Below are 27196 nucleotides of genomic sequence, written 5' to 3' on the forward strand. Positions count from 1 at the left end.
AAGGAGATTTTACATTGTGTCTTAAATTCATTCTGATTACAGAACTCTCCATTTGATCACCAACCATCAAAAGATAGTTTATAAAAAATTTTAAAAAAAAAATTTTAAAGCTGCTCAAACAAAGACTATGGGAGACTGGATAAAATGACCTCTAAATTCCTATTGAATTCTTTGATCTAAGAGTCTAGGTTTTATTTCCCCAACAATGCTTTTGAGTGATTAGTGGCATTGAATGAATTTTTATTAAACAAAATTATAATAGAAAATAACACCAAAGCAGAAACAAACTGATGTTTCTGCTAAAAACAAGTTTAAAAATAGAAAAGATAGTTTATCAAGCAGAGTCATATTGCAAAGTAACTCTAAGAAACTGGAACAACCTAGGAACCAAGAAGCCTGGAACAAGTAAGGCAGAGATCCCCTTGTATCAGGGACCAAAGAGGAACAAGAAACTCTTAGCTCTCTACAGAGCTGGCAGCAAACGCCCCCAACTATCCGTACACAGATGGCAAGATTTACATCGCCAAGTGGAGAGAAGAACTGGATCTGCCCATGCCTGAGGGGAATGGTAAGTGGTTCACGAGGAGCTGCTTGGCCAGCCTTGTCTATTTCCATCACAGTGTGGAAGAAAGGGACGCAAATGGACTGGCCAGTTCTGGGCCAGCAGAACACAAGACTAACAACTGTACCGGAACAGATCTCTACTCTCAGGACAGCCGGAGAAGCCAGTAAAAATTGAAAGGAAATTCTTCCTACAGAATCACTGTAACTAAAGAGAAAGTATCAAACAAGAAAGAACAGTTAAGTATTGTGGGCCTTCACATTTCAAGGCCATTGGGACATTGCGGAAACAGCTTTTTGTTGGTCTCCTTTAAAATTCTCTTACCTTTTAATGTTCTAAAATTGACTAAAATAATGAAAATTATTAAATATCTATATGTGTGGTACCTCGCTAACCTAGCAGCAAACATAGCCATTTTTACTTGCTTCCTCCTCTATAATATCCCAAGCTTAGTCAGTTGAAATAGTGGGATATGTCTCAGCAAGCAATGCACAGTGCCTTGAATTACTCCCTCCCAGGAAAATATGCAGTTCATTCTAAGCAGTTGTACCCCTTTGTGAACACTTCATCATTCTTGATAAAAATATGCAAAAACAAGCCAAAAAAAGGTTTCCCTAAAAATGCCAGTGCATGGCAAGCCCTATGAGAGGAGGCCATAGTTCTAAGATCTTTTGTTTCTCTATCATGTTGAATTTCAGAATATTTTTTTAATCTAGTTTTTATAAATGTTATTCCTGAAAGACTTTGGAAAAGAACTGTTTACATCCACTTTTTATTGGATTCGTGCAATCTACGTGCACAAGGAAGAAAAACAGTTAACCTGGTTTTGTATTTATTTAGCATCAGTCCCTCATTCTGTGGCCCACCATGAGGCTGGCCAACAACGAAAGCACCCAGGCCGATGGTCTGCAATAAATGCAGATGGGCCCAAAGGGAAGAGATGAGCAGTAAACCTACAGAAAAAGAGGCACAGGGACTTCAAAATCTCATATAATCAGCCTATCCTTTCTGTTCCCTATTAGAGGACTGTAATGGGAACCTAGACTCGTTAAGGATAAGAAGGATAAGGAACAGACCAGGACTTTGAGAAGACTCAAAGTAAATTTGGGGAGGCCAATGAGAATTTGGAAAAATTAATAATTTTATACAACTATTCAAAAGGCTGACCTCTCCCTTCGGCCACCTTTTTTTCTTTGACGTGTAAACAAGCATGTTTATGGATGTGCCAACCATCTGTAAAGCACTGCACTTGATACGTGTGAGAGGCGTCCCTGTTCCCAAGAATTTCCACCTAACGTAACATTAATGTGGAGAACATTACTAAGTCGATCCTCACATCTTTCCTCTCCACTGATAATTCCAGTTATTCTAACCTTTCTGCAGAAGTTTTGTGGCATTATGTATAAATCTTGCTTGAGGGAAAATTATACTCTTCATTACATTTTGATCACCACTGAGAATTCAACATCATAACCACACCTTAATATACACTTTACAACGTATTATAGCCTAGACTTGTTAGACTGGCTTCCTCTGTTCATTTCCAGTTGATCAACTTCCAAAATCCTTGGTTTTCCAAAAATTCATAAATGGGTCATTTAACCCATTTATACCTTCTATTTTGTCATTCCGGCCAAAGATATAATTTAGATTAATTTACTTCAAATGACTGAGCAAGAATAAAAAGCACTCCCCCAAACTAAAAACCAAAGGACTCTACATCTCAGAGGGGTTCCAAAACATGAACCAAAAACCTATGAAAATCTTAATAGTTAAACACAGAGAACTTTGGGCTTCTCAAAAACTAACACTGCTATTTATATTTAGGATGATAGTATATAATCATTTTCTACATAATACCACTGAGATCACCCACAGTGAGCTGAACAGTTATTTTAGTTTCATTCTATAATCAAACAAAACTAACTTCAGTGAAATTAATAATTCAGAGCCTACTAATTCAACAATTTATACACGTATCTCTGTACATGCTAGTCTTACCCAAAAGGGAAGAAAGAAACCACCTCTCTGAGGTGATCTTTGAGACTCAAAAGACCCTACAGAACAAATATCACCATTATTAGTCAGCTAAAATAACTAGAATTCTTCTCATTAAAATCACTTGTTTGGGTTAAGCCATTAACCATTAGAATCCCTTCTTTGGGTTAAGCCTTCTGAAAATCCCAGAAAAATAGTAGTGTTAATGAGATACCATAATAACTCATTTCTTCACAGTGCCTATGATATCCAGTGAAGGAGATTTCATATGCTTATGAAAAACTTCAGAGGGACCGCCCTGGTCCAGGCCCCCTCATTTTACAGCCAAATTGCTGAAACGGCCTTTTCTGTTTCTCTGCATGCATGTTCTTCTCCTTCCAAACCATGCTGCATACCAATTAGATTAGTTTTCTAAAACATTTCTCTCCAACTTAAACCAACGCCCTATAAAAAACCAATGGGAAACAGGATCTGCTGAGTAAACTGATGAGGTAAATATAAGGCATACTTAGGAATACATGTTTTAGGAATAAAAATTTAGGTTTTAGGAATAAAAACCTATAAACTGTTAACAGGCATTTACCTATTACAATATTGCATTCAATATTACTAATTATTCTTTCCTGTGATGAAGCATTCAGAAGAAGCACTATGGACCTTATCTGTAGTGTGATTATATCCACAAGAAAATGGAAGCACAAAACCCCTTTAAAAATGCTCTGTAACTCAGCCCTTTCACTAAGTCACAAATTTATCATTAAAAGCACAGTAATCCCCAAACAATTAACTGCCAGTCTCAAAGGTCTCAAATCAGTGTTCAGGCCATTGAGCAAAAAAATTTTCTAATTTAGGGCACTAATTTCTGTTAATTTCATAAAAATGGCAGGTACTTAGTACTTACAATTTGCCAAACACTTCATAGCTGAGAGTACCCAGTGAGGAAGTTCTTCTGCAGAAAAAGGAAAATAAAAAGATGTTTTATTCAATTGCATATAACTCAAGGGATTATATACACACTTGGTATCATAAGAATGATACTTGCCCAAGTAATATGAAACATACCTGCTAATCACAAACCACCTGCTTATGTATCAGAACATTTAAAAGATAATTTTTCCTTAGCAGCGATGTTACATCACATGATTATATAAACCATAACTATAAATTTCTCTAAAGATAAGATGCACTTGTGTAAGTTTTAGGGAAAAGAAGAAATTTGATAGTTTGTTCCAAAGAAACACACTAACAAGCAAATCAATTATCCTAAGAATTTTAGAAAGAGAAGAAAAAAACATAAAAAGCAAAAGTATGAGTCATCAAATGCATTTATGAAACCAGTTCACCAGATACCTTAAAAAAAAAAAAAAGTTAAACTCTGTATGTCCCATGTCCAATATAAGTATCATTTTACATGTTTCAATTTTCAAAATGTTTTAAGGCAAGGAAGTTCCACTGACATATCAATATAGGTTAGTAGTATTAGGACAGCCTTAAAATAATAATCACTAGCATTGCTACAAAAAAACCCAACTGAGCCATTTGGTACAGGGTCTCTTCCCCTGGCCCTGCCACAGACATCTGATGAGTGGGGCCAGCACTCACGCTTCCACTTCTCACCTTCTCCACAGTCTGTGAAACTGCACAGACACTGGTTGGTTGACTTGTATTAGAGCTAATGAACCTGAGGCTTGTAAAGTGCTCTCTTCTTTCTGAAGAATGTACTTAATAAAATAAAAGACAACTGATCAGGGCTTCCCTGGTGGTGCAGTAGTTAAGAATCCACCTGCCAGGGGCTTCCCTGGTGGCGCAGTGGTTGGGAATCCGCCTGCCAATGCAGGGGACACGGGTTCGAGCCCTCGTCCGGGAGGATCCCACATGCCGCGGAGCAGCTAAGCCCGTGTGCCACAACTGCTGAGTCTGTGCTCTAGATCCTGCGAGCCACAACTACTGAGCCTGCATGCCACAACTACTGAAGCCTGCACACCTAGAGCCCGTGCTCCACAACAAGAGAAGCCACTGCAGTGGGGAGCCCGCGCACTGCAACGAAGAGTAGCCCCCGCTTGCTGCAACTGGAGAGGGCCTGCGCGCGGCAACAAAGACCCAACGCAGCCAAAAATAAATAAATAAATATTTTAAAAAAAAAAAAAAAAAAAAGAGAATCCACCTGCCAATGCAGCGGACACTGGTTCAAGCCCTGGTCCAGGAGGATCCCACATGCCGCAGAGCAACTAAGCCCGTGTGTCACAACTACTGAGCCTGCGCTCTAGAGCAACTACTGAGTCCACGTGCCACAGCTACTGAAGCCCGCGCACCTAGAGCCCATGCTCTGCAACAAGAGAAGCCACCGCAATGAGAAGCCCAAGCACCGCAACGAAGAGTAGCCCTCGCTCACCGCAACTAGAGAAAGCCGGCGCACAGCAACGAAGACCCAACACAGCCAAAAATAAAAAATTAATTAATTAAATAAATTAAAAAAAAAAAAAAGACGACTGATCATCCAACTGGTAGCTGAAAGTATTCATGTTTGCTGTACTCAGAGAATGCGGAAAGATTTTAGATGTACTTCAAAGGCAACATTACCCCCCCATTCTATGTAATTTAATTTTATATGTTGATATTAATCTGACAACTCATGAAGTCACAAATCTGTTTATTTCTGTATCCTAACGTTCTTCATTCCTGATAGAGGAGCTTTAAAGGGGAAGTGTTTCAGGTTTCAAAGACACATTCTGCTCATGTCAGGAAACACGGCCTAGAAAAACCTCTTCCTCTCTCACTGCTCAGGCTCCATCTAGGCCAGGTTTCTTTGCTGCCCAGGAGCCTCCAGCCCTACATTTAATAATAATTTACAAAAGCCCAAAAGTACTATACCATCTTCCCACATCCAAACGTCATTCTAGCTCCAGCTAATTCCTAGGATCAACTGTTTGAAGTAAAAGAAGAGTCCATCCAATTCTGGTCTATCCCTTATCCAGGGGAAGAAAATTTTTAAATCAGTTTGGGGATTCTGGCTCACTACAGTTACCAGGACCTTATTTTTCCTAATCAAAAACCAGGATAGGTGGCTGCTAAATGTCTTTTTTCCCAATTTGTAAACTGGCTTGGAGGAAAAAGTATAAAAAAATTAAAGCACCTTCAACATCTGGAAAGCTACCTTTATTAAAAAGGAAAAAAAAAAATGCCATAAACCAAGACTATCCCAGAAAATCTGACACAGAGACACCATAATGAAAAGGTCAGTGAGAGCTCCAAAAAAATCAGTCAGACCCCAGGACCCACGTAAAAACTGACTCAAGCTTTCTGTTAGGCATGAAACTTACTCACGTCTCAGGGATTTTCTGGGGATGATAAAGAACCACTTAATGCCCTGTGTGGCTAACACTGAACTAGCATCTGGATGGATCTTGTTGAGGCTTTCACTCCTGGGTATTCATCTTTCTTTGACATTTCCTGACTCCAAACAATTAGTGTAAAGGTCTCTGGAAGTGAGCTAAGGCTATACGTAATGAGGGGGTAAACATATGTAAGGTTTAGGGAAGGGTCAAATAGAAGCTGATGGACCTGTACAGCCAACGTACTGGGTCAACTGGGAACAAAATGGCTTTTTTTTTTTTTAATTTTTATTTATTTATTTTTATTTATTTATGGCTGCGTTGGGTCTTCGTTTCTGTGCGAGGGCTTTCTCTAGTTGCGGCAAGCGGGGGCCACTCTTCATCGCGGTGTGCGGGCCTCTCACTATCGTGGCCTCTCTTGTTGCAGAGCACAGGCTCCAGACGCGCAGGCTCAGTAATTGTGGCTCATGGGCCTAGCTGCTCCGCGGCATGTGGGATCCTCCCAGACCAGGGCTCGAACCCGTGTCCCCTGCATTGGCAGGCAGATTCTCAACCACTGCGCCACCAAGGAAGCCCCAAAATGGCTTTTACGCACTTACTTGACTTGTCATCAAGGATAACAACTCCCTGCTTGCTCACACTATATACATTATGGATGATGAACTTGGAGTTGACAAGTTTAACGTCTAAAACTTCTTCTAAGGAATCCAGGCCAAGGATTTTCTGTAAACTAAAAAAGATGAATAATGATTAAATTAATTAGTTACTTTTTAAAAATCATTATCTGCCCAAGAACTGGCACTGTAAAAGATCAATCTTTAGAATGTGCTGTTTTCATACATTTCACCCAATCTTTGTGGGGCAAAAAGGCTAGACATTGCATATATAAAACAAACTTAAAAGAGATCATTTTGTTATTAACATAGTACTTCACTAATTTAAAAACACAACACACTGAATGTCAAGAAAATGACTTTCTAAGTAAAATATTATAATAACAAAAACTAGCTTATCCAGTGATGAGAAACTGCTGTGAGTACATCTTTATAAGAATTAAAAAAAAAAAAAACTTGCTATGACATTGTTAACTTTAATCTAGGAGACCAAATTTTCCATTACATGTTTCATTAAGCTTAAGATTTCAGTGTAACTAGAAAGTTTAAAGACTTTTACATCACTAATTATTAGAGAAATACAAATCAAAACTACGAGTTACCACCTCACACTGGTCAGAATGGCTATCATCAAAAAGTCTGCAAATAATAAATGCTGGAGAGGGTGTGGAGAAAAGGGAACCCTCCTACACTGTTAGTGGGAATATAAATTGGTGCAGCCACTATGGAAAACAGTCTGGAAGTTCCTTAAAAAACTGAAAATAGAGCTACCATATGATCCAGCAATCCTACTCCTGGGCATATACCCGGAAAAGATGAAAACTCTAATTCAAAAAGATATATGCACCCCAAGGTTCACTGCAGCGCTATTTACAATAGCCCAGACATGCAAGCAACCTAAGTGTCCATCGACAGATGAATGGATAAAGATATGGTACATATACACAATGGAATATTACTCAGCCATAAGAAAGAATGAAATATTGCCATCTGCAGCAACATGGATGGACCTACAGATTATCATACTAAGTGAAGTGAGTGAGACAGAAAAAGACAAATATTATATGATATCACTTATATGTGGAATCTAAAAAAATAATACAAATCAACTTATTTACAGAACAGAAATAGACTCACAGACATAGAAACAAATTTATGGTTACCAAAGGGTAAAGGGGAGGGGGAGGGGTAAATTAGGAGTATGGGATTAACAGATACACACCACTGTATATAAAATAGATAAACATCAAGGATTTACTGTATAGCACATGGAACTATATTCAATATCTTGTAATAACCTATAATGGAAAAGAATCTGAAGCTGTACACCTGAAACTAACACAATATTGTAAATCAACTATAGTTAAATTTTAAAAAACAAAAATAAAAATAATTAAACAGGGCTTCCCTGGTGGCGCAGTGGTTGAGAGTCTGCCTGCCAATGCAGGGGACACGGGTTCGAGCCCTGGTCTGGGAAGATCCCACATGCCGCGGAGCAACTAAGCCCGTGAGCCACAGCTACTGAGCCTGCGCGTCTGGAGCCTGTGCTCCGGAACAAGAGAGGCCGCGATAGTGAGAGGCCCGCGCACCACGATGAAGAGTGGCCCCCGCTCGCCGCAACTGGAGAAAGCCCTCTCACAGAAACGAAGACCCAACACAGCCAAAAATAAATAAATAAATAAATTTTAAAAAACATATATTTAAAAAAAAACCAAACAAACAAAATAATTAAACATTAGGTGATTTTGGACCAGTGGCAAAAAAAAAAAAAAAAAAGAACTTTTAAAGTTCTATTCTTAACTAGTATATAAATGACAATAGAAAATTCCCAGAATTCAGTTAAATTGTTTGCTAAGCAGCATAGCTGCAAATAATGCAATCAAATTTGAGAGTTTTATACACAGTTTCAGAAAATTAAATATGCAGAGAGCAGTAGAGAAGCAAAACAGAAAAAAAAAAGAAAAATACTTAAAGTTCTCATTAATACCAAATGCACGTACTATGATAATGTCATAGTCTTCCATATCTCTTCTACATTGGCCTCTGTCAGCTGTCTGCGGTGGACGAGACGGCAAGCCGGCACCTCTCCAATAGCAATGCTGTGACGCTTGTACCACATCTCAGAATTCTAATTGGGGTGGGGGAGGAGAGTAAGACAGAAAGAGAGAGAATAAGTATTTCAATAGACAGAGGTATGATTTTATGAGAAATTTCTGTGATTTGGTTATTTTTAACTTGTTTTAAAATAATAATTTGAAATATTAACTTTCTTTGCATGGACTGCAGAGTAATAAAGTATGACTCAAAGATCAGGTCATATCATAAATGAATATTCAAGAATTGCAAAAGAGCTATGGCAATAAGCATGACATTAGCTATTTTTCCCTGTGGGAGTTCCAACTAATCAGTGAAGTAGCAGTAAAATAAAATTTCATTAATTCAAATTAATTAATATTGAGGAATATCTATGCAAATTCACACACTGTCCAAATTAAGTGATTGTTAAAAATAACATTAAAGTCTATCACTTTCAAGAATTCTCTGTTTTTTATAAGGAAAGATCAAATAAGTACAATGTTAGATAGCAGGCCCCAGATCTTAGGCATCTGAAGAAGGCAGGGAAAAAAAGAGCTCCACAAGGACAGCTGGAGATGGCCGGGAAGAAAAACTAAAGCCCAGAGAGGTTAAGTAATTTGCTCAAAGTCACACAGCTTTAACGCTTCAACATTCTTAGCACCTCCCTTCTCACATTTAGGCTACTAGACAAAAATCTTAAAACTTCCTTTTGGTAATCACAGAGAGGAACTATGAATTTTTAAAGGCAAAACATATAAGAAATCACCTACAAAGGGTTTTTATAATAGTTTTTTGCAGAAGTGTCATTATAGAAAATATCTTATTAATTGGAAAAAATGAACTGGAAAGTTGTTTTTTGATGTGGTTTTTGGTTTCGTTTTTGGAGCATTACTGAACTACAAAAGAAACTTGAAGCTCACATGGATTTGTGACTTTTTTTTTTTTAAAGTATCCAAATTAGGTGTTCTCTTTTAAAGGCAGGAATATCAGTTGTTGCATTTGCCTAGCAAATTCACTTCTAAAAGTTATCTTAAAGAAATACTCAACTATTTATCTGTAAAGATACTGTTCATTGCATTGTTTACACACATACTGAAACATGGTACATATCTAACAGTAAAGAACTGGATAAATAAACCATAATCCTTTATAGACATGATACAGATATTAAAAATGATGTTGAATGTTGAATAACATGAAAAAATGGACACAATACACTGTTCTAAGTGAAGAATATAGGCTACCAAAACAGCACAGCACGATCTCATTTTGTTGTTAAAAACATGCGTGGAAAAAATAAAACACAACAAAAACGTTAATATTAATTCTCTCTGGATGATATTATGAGTAATTTTTTTTCTTTTGTCTCTGCCTATGAACAATTCTGTTAATAACAGCAATAGCAGTTAACAGTTTCTGAAAACCTAGGTGTCAGGCACCTTCTAAACACTTTATAGAAAGGAAGTCACTTGATTCTCATAATAACCTTACCCCAGGGGGATGTTTTCATCCCACTTTCACCAAAAAGAAAACTGAGACACAGACACAGTGAATAAAACAGAGAAACAAGATCACACAGCTAGTAAATGAAGGAGCCAAGATTCAAATCCAGCAGTCTGTCTCCAGAGCTCACACTTGTACTCTCCACATTACACTGCCCCTCAGCAAACACAACAAATCATTTTATTTGCCTCACTTCATTTTATTTTATAAAATGGCTAGGCAAGAGAGAGGGTAGGACAGAACAAAAACAAAAACAAACAAGCAAAGTGGAGGCAGAGATACAAAGAGGGAAAGTAAGATAGAAGAAATGAATACGAGCTCAGGTCCTTTAAGAAAGATGGACTGTTTCTCTATTGACTACTAACCTCATCAACCTAAAACCTGCATAAGGCCCAACTGGGGAAACAGATCCTGCTCTGCCATTCTTCCTCTGGACAGTCCTCTTCCTCCGGACAGCCCAAGCTTTAGAGGAACTGTAGCAAGTGAGGAGCTCAAACCTCCACCACTTGATTTAGGGGGAAGTACAAGAAAAGGCAAGAGCAACATTATCAGAAATATACACACAGACGACCAGTGACATGACAAGCTGTGGGGGAAATGCTTGATGAATCTGAGACACTGGTATACCACCACTTCAGGGCTGATGAAAAATTAGAAACTGAAAACAGAAGAGAGAAGAGAGACGACACTGTCTTCTTCATTGGTGCATGAAAGTGTGCTAATGAGCAGCTGGTCTTCCTAAAGGTTCACAGAACCAAAAAGAACAAAAAAGGAAGTTATTATATCGATGACATAAATACACATTAGTTTAATATGGGATTTTACCTCTTTTGTATAAACAATACTAGATGACATTATAATGAAAAAATGGCTGTTGAATAACCACTCTACTGATGGGGTCATATTAGGTGTTCAAACACAAATGCTAAAAAAAATGAACCTGATTTCATGGAGCTGATATTTTAACTTTCTTAAGTACAGGAACTATCAGCTAGACCTTAATTAAGTTCTCCTCATTAGTAATGAATTAAATAGTCCTCAAATACCCTTTGTGCTCACTCTTTCAGAGTAGTTCCACTTTGTTTCCTAATAATCTATCATCGTATTGAATACTTCACTAGACTATGAGCCCTTTTGGAGGAAAAACCGTATTACATACAACTGCATCTGTAGAACCTGGCAGGATGCATGGCACACAGTAGACAATCAACAAATCTTTGCTGAATGAATGTTAATGACTTTCAAATACGACCTCTCATCTAAGTTCCAGAGCTTTTACCTCCACCTGCCTGTTAGATACTTCCATTTAATACAACCCACCTTTCTCATCAAACATATTTAAAACTACATTCATCACTGTCCCTGACAAATCTGCAAGTTCATATGGAGTCCCCATTTCTGTCACTGGTGCCACTCTTTTTCTTAAATTATTTTTGATAAAGCTTAAGCTGCTTAATTATTCTCTCCAAACTGAGATACAATATAACCTCTTTTAAAAAAACTTTTTTTCTTTTCAATCACATCACCTAAAAATGTTTACAACATATCTTTGCAAACGTATGAACTGGACATCCAGTCCTATAAGACTAGATTAACTTAAAACATTGGTGTTAGTACAATTCTTAAAAACTGCCGTATAAAATTTTTGTCTGCATTTTATTTGTTAGCATTATGGCAATCTTAATAGTTTTCTACTGAGGATATTTCAAGGAAAAAGTACACCCCAAAAAAGGTAGTTTATTCTACAATGTGCTTAGGTTTCCCAAAACTAGCAGAACCTACCTTTGTTCATATTGTGTCAGGACTCACTCCACAATCTTCCATGCCCCAAACTTCACACTTTCAACTGGCAATAATTATAACAAAGTTCAGGAAGAGAAGAGAAGGAGGGAGAAGAGAAAAATTATAGAATAGAAAGGAAAAGGAAATTATAAGGGAGTTTTAAGAGAAAACTGCTCAGTCTAAACATATGAAAACAGCTACCGTATATTCAGTCATAGTGTCAATAGGCAAGAGTGAAAAAATGCAAAAGCCAATCTTCCTGTGTTACTAGTCTCTCAGCTATTAACGGATAAGATATTGTTTTAAAGTGCTTTCAGACCACTGTTTCCAAGGGACCGACAGAAAAACTGGACTAAGCCTGATGGTTCACAGACTATTTCTTATCTTTCCCTCTGCTAGTCCTCCAGCTTCTATAATGGCACTTACCATCACAACTGGCCTCACTGGGATATTCTCTTGTGAAGTGCCTGGTGGGGGATCCTTCCATTCTGGAAATTTAATAACATCCTTTTGATATGGGGGCCTCTTTGGATATGGTCTCAGGGGTGAGGAAGGAGGAAATCTAAAAACCAAGAAGAAAATATTATTGCAGTCAGTGGGAAACACAGATATTTTAACAATAGTCCCCACTTCTTTTATCCTTGAGAGTTTATATAACTCCAAACTTCAGGTAATGAATTCATACTTAAATCATTACACATGGCTAATAGTACCCAACAATGTATGATTTTTTAAAAGCATTCATTCGGCCACAGCTGATGAGCCTCTTGCAGGGCACGCAGACCCCCCACCTTTTCCTCGTCTTCTTGGCCAGGTTGGCTCCGCCAGCTCCCCCCAAGGGGGACGAGGAGGAGGAGGAATGATTCTGCAGGCAGCCTGCCAGATTGGCAATTTGAAGCACACTGTCTGTACGGCTGCTGAGTTCGCTGTGGGGGAGTGAAGGGCTGTCATAATGATGACTCCTGGAGCCGTGTGCCTGACAGGGTCTTGGTGCTCTGGCCGGGTGTCAGGCCTGAGCCTCTGAGGTGGGAGAGCCAAGCTCAGGACACTGGTCCACCAGAGACCTCCCAGCCCCACGTAGTATCAAACGGCGAAAGCTCTCCCAGAGATCTCCATCACAATGCTAAGACCCAGCTCCACTCAACGACCAGCAAGCTACAGTGCTGGACACCCTATGCCAAACAACTAGCAAGACAGGAACACAACCCCACCCATAAGCAGAGAGGCTGCCTAAAATCATAATAAGGCCACAGACACCCCAAAACACACCACTGGACGTGGTCCTGCCCACCAGAAAGACAAGATCCAGCCTCGTCCACCAAAACACAGGCACCAGTCTCCTCCACCAGGAAGCCTACACAACCCACTGAACCAACCTTACCCAATGGGAGCAGACACCAAAAACAACGGGAACTAAGAACCTGCAGCCTGCAAAAAGGAGACCCCAAACGCAGTAAGTTAAGCAAAATGAGAAGACAGAGAAATACACAGATGCTCCAGATTAAGGAGCAAGGTAAAAACCCACCTGACCAAACAAATGACGAGGACATAGGCAGTCTACCTGAAAAAGAATTCAGAGTAATGATAGTAAAGATGATCCAAAATCTTGGAAATAGAATGGAGAAAATACAAGAAACGTTTAACAAGGAACTAGAAGAACTAAAGAGCAAACAAACAATGATGAACAACACAATAAATGAAATTAAAAATTCGCTAGAAAGAATCAATAGCAGAATAACTGAAGCAGAAGAACAGATAAGTGACCTAGAAGATAAAATAGTGGAAATAATTACTTCAGAGCAGAATAAAGAAAAAAGAATGAAAAGAATTAAGGACAATCTCAGAGACCTCTGGGACAACATTAAACGCACCAACATTCGAATTATAGGGGTCCCAGAAGAAGAAGAGGAAAAAAAAGTGACTGAGAAAATACTTGAAGAGATTATAGTTGAAAACTTCCTTAACATGGGAAAGGAAATAGTCAAATCAAGTCCAGGAAGCGCAGACAGTCCCATACAGGATAAATCCAAGGAGAAACAAGCCAAGACACATATTAATCAAACTATCAAAAATTAAATACAAAAAAATATTAAAAGCAGCAAGGGAAAAGCAACAAATAACATACAAGGGAATCCACATAAGACTAACAGCGGATCTTTCAGCAGAAACTCTGCAAGCCAGAAGGGAGTGGCAGAACATATTTAAAGTGATGAAGGAGAAAAACCTACAACCAAGATTACTCTACCCAGCAAGGATCTCATTCAGATTCGATGGAGAAATTAAAACCTTTACAGACAATCAGAAGCTAAGAGAATTCAGCAACACCAAACCAGCTTTACAACAAATGCTAAAGGAACTTCTCTAGGCAGGAAACACAAGAGAAGGAAAAGACCTAAAATAACAAATCCAAAACAATTAAGAAAATGGTAATAGGAACATACATATTGATAATTACCTTAATTGTAAATGGATTAAATGCTCCAACCAAAAGACACTGTCTGGCTGAATGGATACAAAAAAAAGACCCATAAATATGCTGTCTACAAGAGACCTACTTCAGACCTAGGGACACATACAGACTGAAAGTGAGGGGATGGAAAAAGATATTCCATGCAAATGCAAATCAAAAGAAAGCTGGAGTAGCAATTCTCATATCACACAAAACAGACTTTAAAATAAAGACTAGTACAAGAGACAAAGAAGGATACTACATAATGATCAAGGGATCAATCCAACAAAAAAGAGATAAAATTGTAAATATTTATGCACCCAACATAGGAGCACCTCAATACATAAGGCAAATGCTAACAGCCATAAAAGGGGAAATCGACAATAACACAATAGGAAGAAGGGACTTTAACACCCCACTTTGACCAATGGATAGATCATCCAAAATGAAAATAAATAAGGGAACACAAGCTTTAAATGATACATTAAACAGATGGACTTAACCAATATTTATTGGACATTCCATCCCAAAACAGCAGATTACACTTTTTTCTCAAGTGCTCATGGAATATTCTCCAGGATAGATCATATCTTGAGTCACAAAAAAGCCTTGGTAAATTTAGGAAAATTGAAATCGTATCAAGTTAACTTTTCTGACCACAACGCTATGAGACTAGATATCAATTACAGGAAACATTCTGTAAAAAATACAAACACATGGAGGCTAAACCATACACTACTTAATAACCAAGAGATCACTGAAGAAATCAAAGAGGAAATCAAAAAATACCTAGAAACAAATGACAATAAAAACATGACGACCCAAAACCTATGGGATGCAGCAAAAGCAGTTCTAAGAGGGAAGCTGACAGCAATACAATCTTACCTCAAGAAACAAGAAACACCTCAAACAAACAACCTAACCTTACACCTAAAGCAATTAGAGAAAAAAGAACAAAAAAACCCCAAAGTTAGCGGAAGGAAAGAAAGCATAAAGATCAGATCAGAAATAAATGAAAAAGAAATGAAGGAAACGATAACAAAGATCAATAAAACTAAAAGCTGGTTCTTTGAGCACATAGAAAAAATTGATAAACCATTAGCCAGACTCATCAAGAAAAAAAGGGAGAAGACTCAAATCAATAGAATTAGAAATAAAAAAGAAGTAACAACTGACACTGCAGAAATACAAAGGACCATGAGAGATTACTACAAGCCAAAAAATTACTATATGCCAATAAAATGCAAAACCTGGAAGAAACGGACAAATGCTTAGAAAAGCACAACCTTCCAAGACTGAACCAGGAAGAAATATAATATATACAGACCAATCACAAGCACTAAAATTGAAACTGTGATTAAAAATCTTCCAACAAACAAAAGCCCAGGACCAGATGGCTTCACTGGAGAATAACATCAAACATTTAGAGAAGAGCTAACACCTATCCTTCTCAAAGTCTTCCAAAATATGGCAGAGGGAGGAACACTCCCAAACTCATTCTGCGAGGCCAACATCACCCTGATACCAGAACCAGACAAAGATGTCACAAAAAAAGAAAACTACAGGCCAATATGACTGATGAACATAGATGCAAAAATCCTCAACAAAATACTAGCCAACAGAATCAAACAGCACATTAAAAGGATCGTACACCATGATCAAGTGGGGTTTATCCCAGGAATGTAAGGATTCTTCAATATATGCAAATCAATCAATGTGATAAACCATACTAACAAATTGAAGGAGAAAAACCATATGATCATCTCAATACATGCAGAAAAAGCTTTCAACAAAGCCAACACCCAGTTATGATAAAAACCCTCCAGAAAGTAGGCATAGAGGGAAGTTACTTCAATATAATAAAGGCCATATATGACAAACCCACAGCCAACATCATTCTCAATGGTGAAAAACTGAAACCATTTCCACTAAGATCAGGAACAAGACAAGGTTGCCCACTCTCACCACTATTATTCAACATAGTTTTGGAAGTTTTAGCCACAGCAATCAGAGAAGAAAAAGAAATAAAAGGAATCCAAATCGGAAAAGAAGAATTAAAACTGTCACTCTTTGCAGATGACATGATACTATACATAGAGAATCCTAAAGATGCTACCAGAAAACTACTAGAGCTAATCAATGAATTTGGTAAAGTAGCAGGATACAAAATTAATGCACCAAAATCTCTTGCATTCCTATACACTAATGATAAAATTTTTGAAAGAGGAATTTAGGAAACACTCCCATTTACCATTGCAACAAAATGAATAAAATACCTAGGAATAACCCTACCTAAGGAGACAAAAGATCTGTACGCAGAAAACTATAAGACACTGATGAAAGAAATTAAAGATGATACAAACAGATGGAGAGATGTACCATGTTCTTGGATTGGAGGAATCAACATTGTGAAAATGACTCTACTACCCAAAGCAATCTACAGATTCAATGCAATCCCTATCAAATTACCAATGGCATTTTTCACAGAACTAGAACAAAAAATTTCACAATTTGTATGGAAACACAAAAGACTCCAAAGCAATCTTGAGAAAGAAAAACAGAGCTGGAGGAATCAGGCTCCTGGACTTCAGGCTATACTACAAAGCTACAGTAATCAAGACAGTATGGTACTGGCACAAAAACAGAAATATAGATCAATAGAACTGGATAGAAAGCCCAGAGATAAACCCACACACATATGGTCACCTTATCTTTGATAAAGGAGGCAGGAATATACAATGGAGAAAGACAGCCTCTTCTATAAGTGGTGCTGGGAAAATTGGACAGCTACATGCAAAAGAATGAAATTAGAACACTTCCTAACACCATACACAAAAATAAACTCAAAATGGATTAAAGACCTAAATGTAAGGCCAGACACTATAAAACTCTTAGAGGAAAACATAGGCAGAACACTCTAGGACATAAATCACAGCAAGATCCTTTTTGACCCACCTCCTAGAGAAATGGAAATAAAAACAAAAATAAACAAATGGGGGGCTTCCCTGGTGGCACAGTGGTTAGGAATCCGCCTGCCAATGCAAGGGACATGGGTTCGTGCCCTGGCCTGGGAAGATCCCACATGCTGCAGAGCAGCTAAGCCCATGTGCCACAACTACTGAGCCTGCGCTCTAGAGGCCGCAAGCCACAACTACTGAGCCCGTGTGCCACAGCTACTGAAGCCTGCGTGCCTAGAGCCCGTGCTCCGCAACAAGAGAAGCCACGACAATGAGAAGCCCGCGCACCGCAACAAAGAGTAGCCCCGGCTCGCCGCAACTAGAGAAAGCCCGCGCACAGCACCAAACACCCAACACAGCCAAATATAATATAAATAAATAAATAAATTTATTTTAAAATAAATAAATAAATAAACAAATGGGACCTAATGAAACTTAAAAGCTTTTGCACAGCAAAGGAAAGCATAAACAAGACGAAAAGACAACCCTCAGAATGGGAGAAAATATTTGCAAACGAAGCAACTGACAAAGGATTAATCTCCAAAATTTACAAGCAGCTCATGCAGCTCAATATCAAAAAAACAAACAACCCAATCCAAAAATGGGCAGAAGACCTAAATAGACATTTCTCCAAAGAAGATATACAGATTGCCAACAAACACATGAAAGGGTGCTCAACAACACTAATCATTAGAGAAATGCAAATCAAAACTACAATGAGGTATCACCTCACACGGGTCAAAATGGCCATCATGAAAAAATCTACAAACAATAAATGCTGGAGAGGGTGTGGAGAAAGGGGAACCCTCTTGCACTGTTGGTGAGAATGTAAATTGATGCAGCCACTATGGAGAACAGTATGGAGGTTTCTCAGAAAACTAAAAATAGAACTACCATACAACCCAGCAATCCCACTAATGGGCATATACCCTGAGAAAACCATAATTCAAAAAGAGTCATGTACCACAATGTTCACTGCAGCTCTATTTACAATATCCATGACATGGAAGCAACCTAAGTGTCCATCGACAGATGAATGGATAAAGAAGATGTGGCACATATATACAATGGAATGTTACTCAGCCATAGAAAGAAACGAAATTGAGTTATTTGTAGTGAGGTGGATGGACCTAGAGACTGTCATGCAGAGTGAAGTAAGTCAGAAAGAGAAAAACAAATACCATATGCTAACACATATATATGGAATTTAAAAAAATTAAAAAAGGGTTCTGAAGAACCTAAGGGCAGGACAGGAATAAAGATGCAGACATAGAGAATGGACTTGAGGGCACAGTGGGGGGAAGGGAAGGGAAGGGTAAGCTGGGACGAAGTGAGAGAGTGACATCACATATATACATTACCAAATGTAAAATAGATAGCTAGTGGGAAGCAGCCACATAGCACAGGGAGATCAGCTCGGTGCTTTGTGTCCACCTAGAGGGGTGGTATAGGAAGGGTGGGAGGGAGATGAAAGAGGGAGGAAATATGGGGATATATGTATACGTATAGCTGACTCACTTTGTTATACAGCAGAAACTAACACACAACTTTAAAGCAATTATACTCCAATAAAGTTGTTAAAGAAGCAAAAAAATTTTTTTTAATTTTTTAAATAAAATCATCCATTCATTATGCCCATTAAATAACATTTATGAAGAAAAACAGGAATCAAACATGTGACGTAGTTTTAAATAAATAAATAAATAAACCTTGGTCTGTCGCTTGATTTTCATGATTAAACATGCTCTTAATGGGATGCTAGGGTAAGCCATTTCTTTCACCCAGCTCAAAATCCTTACTGCCTCATAACTCCTGCTGAAACTTTTAGGTGTTAAGTATGCAAATAGAAATTATTGACAGATAAATCTTCAGTAAAACTTGTTGAGGAAACTAATATTAGCACAAACATCATTTGGCCTAAAATTCATTTTCATAACTATTTCTAATAAAGATTAATCCTCCTTTCCTTGAATATCCAACACCTCACAATGAGACTGAAGCTTCAGTCTAAAAATCCATCTTGGAGGAGATATAAAACTTCCCAATATCCTTATTCTGCCCTTTTATACTCCTTTCTGTTTTTATTCCCCCTGGGAATCAACATCATCATTCCTTGGATGAATACATAGAAGTCTAAAGAACAATAGAGGCAATTAAATACATATTTTTCTCAGAGCATCTTTTTCTGTTAGCTTGCTGGAGAAGGATATATTGCATTGCACTGAAAAAGCAATGCAAGGACTCTAGTTCTTAAAGTTGACTTAGGGACTTCCCTGGTGGTCCAGTGGTTAAGAATCCGCCTTCCAATGCAAGGGATGCGAGATTGATCCCTGGTCGGGGAACTAAGATCCCACATGCTGCGGGGCAACTAAGCCCACACACCACAACTACTGAGGCACACAAGCCACAACTAGAGAGCCTGCATGCTGCAACTACAGAACCCTCACGCCACAACTAGAGAGCCCGCGCACTGCAACTACTGAGCCTGCGCACCACAACTAGAGACATGCCCACACACCACAAGTGAGAGCCCACGCGCCGCAATGAAAGATCCCACATGCCACAACAAAGATCCTGAGTGCTGCAACTAAGACCCAATGCAGCCAAAAATAAAACAAAAAAAATTAAAAAGTAGACATAGAAGTTAGTAGGTAATGACTTTTTATCTTCGTTTTTTATTTATTTAAGCCAAAATAAAGGCTTAAAATCTTGTCCATGATATCCACAGAAAAATAATCCAAATAAACTATAAAGATCTTATTCATAAGGCAACTGCAGAAATAAAGAATTTTAAAATGTCTACTGTTTACAAGGAAAGTTTGTATTGAGGTGAATCAGAAGAATCATAAATAATAAAGAGAACTATGGAGAAACATTTCAAAAACAGTCACAATAGACTTCAAAAAGGATGACTAACAGAGAGAAGTTGAGCTTCACCTTCTCTGAAAAGAACATCCAATAACTGCAGTTTACTTGAAAAGTCAGTTTTGAGTCAGTAAGAAAAAAAAAGAGGTCTTGAAACCATTAAATCAAATTAAGGATAAATAAAGCGAAAGACAGCTTAAATTTCTGGTACTCAAGTTACCAACGCAGGTATTTCCAAATGATTCCAAACTATAAATTAAATGCATCTCTAAAGTCAGTGAGTTATTCTACTTTGTAAGTAAAGGCTGGCTTACCAAAATCCAATCCTATTTCTCAGAAACCAGCAATCTCAGCAAAAGTCCTACTTCCAGCCAAAGTATAGCATGTGTATGCACACACATGCACACACATACACACTCACTTGCATACACACGTACACTCTCACATTCACTATACAATATTGCGTATAGTTTCAGGAATTCACAGACCACCCACCTCTCAATCCTTTAAAAATTAAACATAATCCCTACCCCCACCCCATCACTAATACCCACTGCTTACTTCTTTTCCCCATTCCTTCAACTACAGTGTGAAAAGCATGGACCCGAGTTCCAGCCTTGGCTCTCTCACAAACTGTTTGTCCTTTGGAAAGTGAAAGCGTCTCTAAATCATAGCTTTTTTACTTGTTAAATGAAGGGATTAAATTGGATGATCCATAAATTTCCTCCTGGGTTCAAAATACGTTTCTTGTATTCCCATACCCAGAAACAAGTAATATCTTCCAAAGACCAAAGCAGAATTTCTTATGTGGAGAACTGTGACTGATGAGATACTAGGGAGTCACTTTCTTCCTCTGCCCCGATAAAATGAGGTCTGTGCTGTAACATCTGCAGCTGTCAGTACTGATGCGGTATCTTCACAGCCGACTGGCAACCTGACCTGAGATGAAATGCAGAAGAGCTCCCTCTAGAGGACCACCTGTATTTTGTGCATTGACAGTGTTCAATTTCTAACGTTTTCATCATGTCATCTCTATTCCAAATGTCACATTTTTCATTTAGGGGAATTAAGGCCCAAAAGAGGAACACAACTTATTAAAAGCCCAGCAGCTACCTGGCCAAGAGAGCAAATCTTGCACAAAAGATTTGCAAGCTCTTTAATAAGAAAATTATAAAGTTTTATTAAAAGGCATCAAAGAACTAAATTGATAGAGATATCATGTTAGTGAATAAGAAGATTCAATATCATAAAATGTCAGTTTTCATCATGAAGATGTATAGTTACAACGAAATTCCAGTCAACATATAAAGTTTTCCATGACCCAAGATAAACTGATTCTAAAATTTATACGGAAATGCAAGGGACCAAATATAATCAAGACATTCTTAAAGAAGAAAAGCAAAGTGAGGTGACTTACTGTACCAGCTATTAAGCTAACTAAGATAATACGGTAGGATGATACTGGTGGCATGGACCATGATTCCTCAACTCAGAATTACTGACATTTGTGCTGTATAATTCTTTGTCGTGGGAGGCAGTTCTGCACACTGTGCAGATCCACTAGATGCTAGCAGCACGTTCTCCCAAGCGTGACAACCAAAAATGTCTCCAAATATTGTCCCCTGCAGAATGGCCCCCAGTTGTAAACCATGAGTAAAAACAGGCAATCTAAAACAAATACATACATGTTTAGAAACCTGATTTATGACAGAATAGACATTACAGATCAATGAAAAAGTACAGACTGTTCAATAAAGTAGTCTGATCCAATTGGTTATCCATTTGGGAACAGTGATATTGCATCCCGGTGGCAGACTGCACTTCCAAAGATGTTTTGCAACATTACCTCCCACCTACACGTGCTTCTGCAATGTGATCTTGCCACTACCCCAACAAGAGGCAGAGTGTATCTGAGTTAGGGTGAGCCCTCTCTAACTGATTTGATAAATAGAAGATGGCAGAAGTGACAGTGTGGCAGTTCTGGGCACTAGCCTTTAACTAGCCTGAAACTTTCTTCCTGCCTCTTGGAACTCTTGCTCTTGTATCATTCATTCTTGCAAAGCTCCCTCTTGGAAACCAGTCATCACGTAAGAAGTGCGACTACCCTGAGCCCAGCATGCTGTGAGATGCCTAAGCAACAGGAAGAGGCCCTAGAAGATGAGACCCTGCATGGAAAGAAATTGAGGTCAAGGAGCACCAAAGTTCCAGACTTGTGGATGAAGAAGTTATCATAGAGGTGGATTCCGCAGCCTCAGCTGATGTCCAGCTAAGTCCTTCCAAATTCCCAACCCACAAAATTACGTAAAAATTACAATGATTGTTTTAAGCCACTAGGTTTGGGCATAGCTTTGTTACACAACAATAGATAACCAGAACAGAAGTGTGTGGCATCAGGGCCAGGGAGTGAGTGGAGGTCTGAAGGAGCTCAGAGAGACTTGTTAGTGGAGGCTGGAAGAACAGCGAGGAAGTTGTTATTGGAAGATGGAGAAAGACCCATGTTACATAGTGGCATAAAGTTCAGTTAAAACTGGCACCTTCGGTAACAAGGAAAATACAAAAGATGGATCTAAGGAGTTTTCCAGGATGAATGTTCAAAGTGCCGACTTGTTTCTTTTAGCCTTGATAACAAGATATAGACAAAGAGAGAGAAACTGAAGAAGGAACTTTTTAGTTTTTAAGCAGAATTTAGAGGCAATATAAAGGAGTCGTGACGTGAATGATTTGAAAACAAAGCTATTTCTCATCCCTAATCTCTCCCAGCAAAAGGTTCTCAGAGTAAAAATGGTCTTATAACAAATATCAAATTCAAGATGTTTCCAGTAAACTACTGTCTCAGAGCAGTCACAAGTGTGTGGCTATAAAACTTTTGCTATAACTTCAGGAAAATTTAAGGTGGTACCTTATAAAGCAGTACTTTAAGAATCTTAATAGTGTTGTACCACAGCAGACTTATAACAGCCCAAGGCAGGGGAGAGTCTATCTCAAAGAGATTTATGAGTGTGACTTTTGTCTAATGGATTAAAGCACAATGAAATTCATAGAAAAGCCACAGCATTTTAAAGATAATAGTACTAACAGAATCACCAGCCACTTGGACTAAAAAAGAAACAATTGAAAATTAAAAGAACAGTCAAGAATCTCAAGCTTCTATAAGCAGGAAGCATCTGAGAAAGATTTCCACTGCAGTCATGGGCCAGAATGACTCAGAAATTATAGCTAAGAGTACAAGGGTGTAGGCAGGAACCACACAGAATCACTCCCAGGAAGCAGAACTGTGACCTAATCAAGGAATGGCAGACATATGTTCAACTGCATTTTTTTTTAATTTACTTTTTTTTTTTTAGGCATCAAATGGCTTCCTCCTAATTTATTAAATTTATTTATTTATTCATTTTTGGCTGTGTTGGGTCTTCATTGCTGCATGCGGGCTTTCTCTAGTTGCAGCGAGTGGGGGCTACTCTTCATTGCAGTGCACAGGCTTCTCATTGCAGTGGCTTCTCTTTGTTGCGGAGCACGGGCTCTAGGTGTGTGGGCTTCGGTAGCTGTGGGGCGTGGGCTCAGTAGCTGTGGCTCGCGGGCTCTAGAGCACAGGCTCAGTAGTTGTGGCGCACAGGCTTAGTTGCTCCACAGCACGTGGGATTTTCCCGGACCAGGGCTCGAACCCGTGTCCCCTGCATTGGCAGGAGGATTCTTAACCACTGCGCCACCAGGGAAGTCCCTCAACTGCATTTTAGAAGTGCAATGTGTGGGCTACTGATTCCTGTATGTGATGCCATAACAGGATGAATTTTGGGAGTCTTGAGGAAGGGGGTGAATATAGTTTGCAAACGAATGTTGTTGTGGTCAGATTGTATTTTTCAAGGATGGCCACGACATTATCTCCCATTCTTTGTGCCTCTTCCACAATGTGACTTTAACACTCCCCATCAACAGGAGGAGATTATTTCTCTACTCCTTTGAACGTGAGTGAGCGCCGTGATTCTTTTGAATAAATAGAATAAGCAGAAGTGACGCTTTGCCAACTCCAGGCATAGATCTTAGCTGCCTGGCAGTTTCCTCTTCTTGCCTATTGTAAATACTTGCTCTTGGGATGCTCATTCTTGGAACATACCTCTTAGAAGCCAACAACCCCTTGCTATTATAGTTGCTATAAGAATAGCAACTACCCTAAGCCCATCATGCTGCAAGAAGCACAAGCCATGGGAGATGCCCTAGAGGATAAAAGCTCATGTAGAAAGAGAAAGGAGCCAGGAAGCACAAAGACACCACTGTTGTGAGCAGAGAAAGAAGCCGTCTTGGAAGTGAATTTTCTAGCCCAACTAATGCTTTGTGGGTAAGGGGCAAACTGCCAGCTGAGCTTTTTCTACATCCTTGACACAAAAACCATGAGCTAAATAAAATGGTTGCTTTCAGCCATTAAAGTTTGGGGTAAATTGTTTTTCAGCAGTAGAAAACCAGAACAATCCCAGAATCACACTATGAATAAGAATCATGGGCAAAACCATAAAATTCAGGGCACAATATAAGAAAATATCTCTCTGACCTTGGGCAATAAAGGAATTTTTTTAAGCAAGACATAAAAACCACACGGTATAAAAAAAAAAGCCTGATACATTCACTTATATCACAATTAAAAACTTTTCTGTTCATCAAGACACCATAAGGTGTAAAAAAAGTGAGATTTTGTAATCTATATAATTGACAAAGGATTAATATCCAGAATATTTTTTTAAACTGCTAAGGATTTATAAGAAAAAAAAAACCCTGTAGAGAAGACAAAGACATGAAGCAGGCACTTCCAGGTGTGGAATCAGGAATGATGAATAAACATATAAAAAGATACTTAATCTCGGGGTGGGGGAGGATAAATTAGGAGTATGGGATTAACAGATACACACGACCATGTACAAAATAAACAACAGGGATTTACTGTATAGGACAGGGAACTACATTCAATATCTTGAAATAACCTATAATGGAAAAGAATCAAAAAATAAAGAATATATGAAACCAAGTCATTTTGTTGTACACCTGATACTAACACAATATTGCAAATCAACTATACTTCAATTTAAAAAAAAGATACTTAATCTCATTAGCAATCAAGGAAATTCAAAATAACATCACAATGAAAGATCATTTCACAGATCGGCAAAAGGTAGAGTCAGCCAATATCAAATATTTTCTACTACTGAAATAAAAATTTGCATATTCACTACGGAAAACAGCTGGCATGACCTAGTAAAGTTGAACATGCACATATGAACATACCCATATCCTGTATACTAACTCCATTCCTCGGTAACTCTGGGTAACCTAAAGAAACACACATGTGCAAAGGATACATGTTCATAAATGTTGGTGGCAGCATTGTTTATAATAGCAAAAAACTCAAAGCAACCCAAATCTCTACTGACAGGAGAAGAGACAGATTACAGAGATTATATCAATATAATAGAACATAATATAGCTGAGGAAATTCCACGAATATAATTAAACACACCAACATGGATGAAATCTCAAAAATCATGAGCAACAAAAGAATAAGTCAGAGAACATACACTCTTTGATATCTTTAATATAGAGTTCAAAACAAAGAAAAATGTTTCAAACAAAAATACTATATTGGGGCTTCCCTGGTGGCGCAGTGGTTGAGAATCTGCCTGCTAATGCAGGGGACATGGGTTCGAGCCCAGGTCTGGGAAGATCCCACATGCCGCGGAGCAACTGGGCCCGTGAGCCACAGCTGCTGAGCCTGCGCGTCTGGAGCCTGTGCTCCGCAACAAGAGAGGCCGCGGTAGTGAAGAGGCCCGCGCACCGCGATGAGGAGTGGCCCCCGCTTGCCGGAACTAGAGGAAGCCCTCGCACAGAAACGAAGACCCAACACAGCCAAAAATAAATATAAAAATAAATAAATAAATAAAATATTTTTTTAAAAAATACTATATTGTTTAAGGATACAAATCTAAGTGTTAAAACAATAAAGAAAAGCAAGGAAATTATTAACACATTAACAAATGAGGTCAGGATATTGATGACCTCTCTAGAGAAGAAATAAATTGTGGGTAGTTAGGTGTTTGCTTTGTTATTCCTATATAAATTGTTCAAATATAGTTTATACACTCTTGCATGAAACATGTATTTCTCAAGACTGAGGACATTCAAATAGAGCAGAGCTCTCTCTAGTGGGCAACATTTGTCTTTAAAAACTATAGGGAATTCCCTGGCGGTCCAGTGGTTGGGACTCCTTGCTTTCGTTGCCAAGGGCCCGGGTTCGCTCCCCTAATTGGGGAGCTGGGATCCTGCAGGCTGCAAGGCATGGCCAAAAAATAAATAAATAAACACCAACTATAAATTTAATCCCAACATGATCATGGATTCCAAAATTACAAAGTCCCTTTAGAATGATCTAGCACAAACTCCACATTTGCACACTGAAAAATGTGAGGCCAGAAAGGAATTGGCCACAGCTAATCATTCAACAAAACAATCCAGGTCTCCTACTGCCACCTCTGTTGCCAAATACTGGTTGGAAAAAAGCAATTAAAAAATAATCCATACCAAAGCTACTATCCTTTGATGAATGTACTTGAAACAAACCAGAATTCATTACCTAATCAATCAATAAAAATATTCTAGGGCATCTAAACCCCAAGGAAAACAAAGTTTATAAATCTTAATAAATTTCACTCATAAATGACAGAGGACGGAATGACTTAAAGTCCTTTCCACAATATATACTAAAATTTTTCCTTTAGCATCTGTAGAAATTTGCAGCATCTACAACTTTTACCACCCTGCCTCTCTGCCTTAGTAGCCTAAAGCCTTTGTATTAAAAAAAGCAATCCAGTAGTGATTATTATAGGAGCTGATCTCTCTGAGACCACTGTTTCCCAGAAACCCATGGGTTAGGCAAATTTATAGTATTTTTCTGGGTTTCACTATGCTCTGTAAACCCATTCAACATATTTTTCGAGCCCAATAGTGGTATATAGTACTGTATCACTTAAATGTTGAAAAACTGCCAATGATTACATCTCACGATACTGCTTAAAGGT

General features: G+C 38.4%; 1 protein-coding gene across 2 annotated transcripts in view; it reads right to left on the minus strand.

Moving 5' to 3' along the window:
* DEPDC1B (DEP domain containing 1B) overlaps positions 1-27196 on the minus strand; it is a 111011-nt gene that overhangs the window by 51038 nt on the left and 32777 nt on the right. For both annotated transcript variants that reach the window (XM_068533027.1, XM_068533018.1), the window contains exons 3-6: positions 12294-12429; positions 8507-8634; positions 6492-6622; positions 3462-3509 (exon numbers count right to left, since the gene is read on the minus strand). In XM_068533027.1, the coding sequence (XP_068389128.1) occupies positions 3462-3509; positions 6492-6622; positions 8507-8634; positions 12294-12429 (443 nt within the window). The remainder of the gene's footprint in view (positions 1-3461; positions 3510-6491; positions 6623-8506; positions 8635-12293; positions 12430-27196) is intronic.

Source organism: Eschrichtius robustus, chromosome 2, assembly GCF_028021215.1.
Source record: "Eschrichtius robustus isolate mEscRob2 chromosome 2, mEscRob2.pri, whole genome shotgun sequence".
Taxonomy (NCBI): Eukaryota; Metazoa; Chordata; class Mammalia; order Artiodactyla; family Eschrichtiidae; genus Eschrichtius; species Eschrichtius robustus.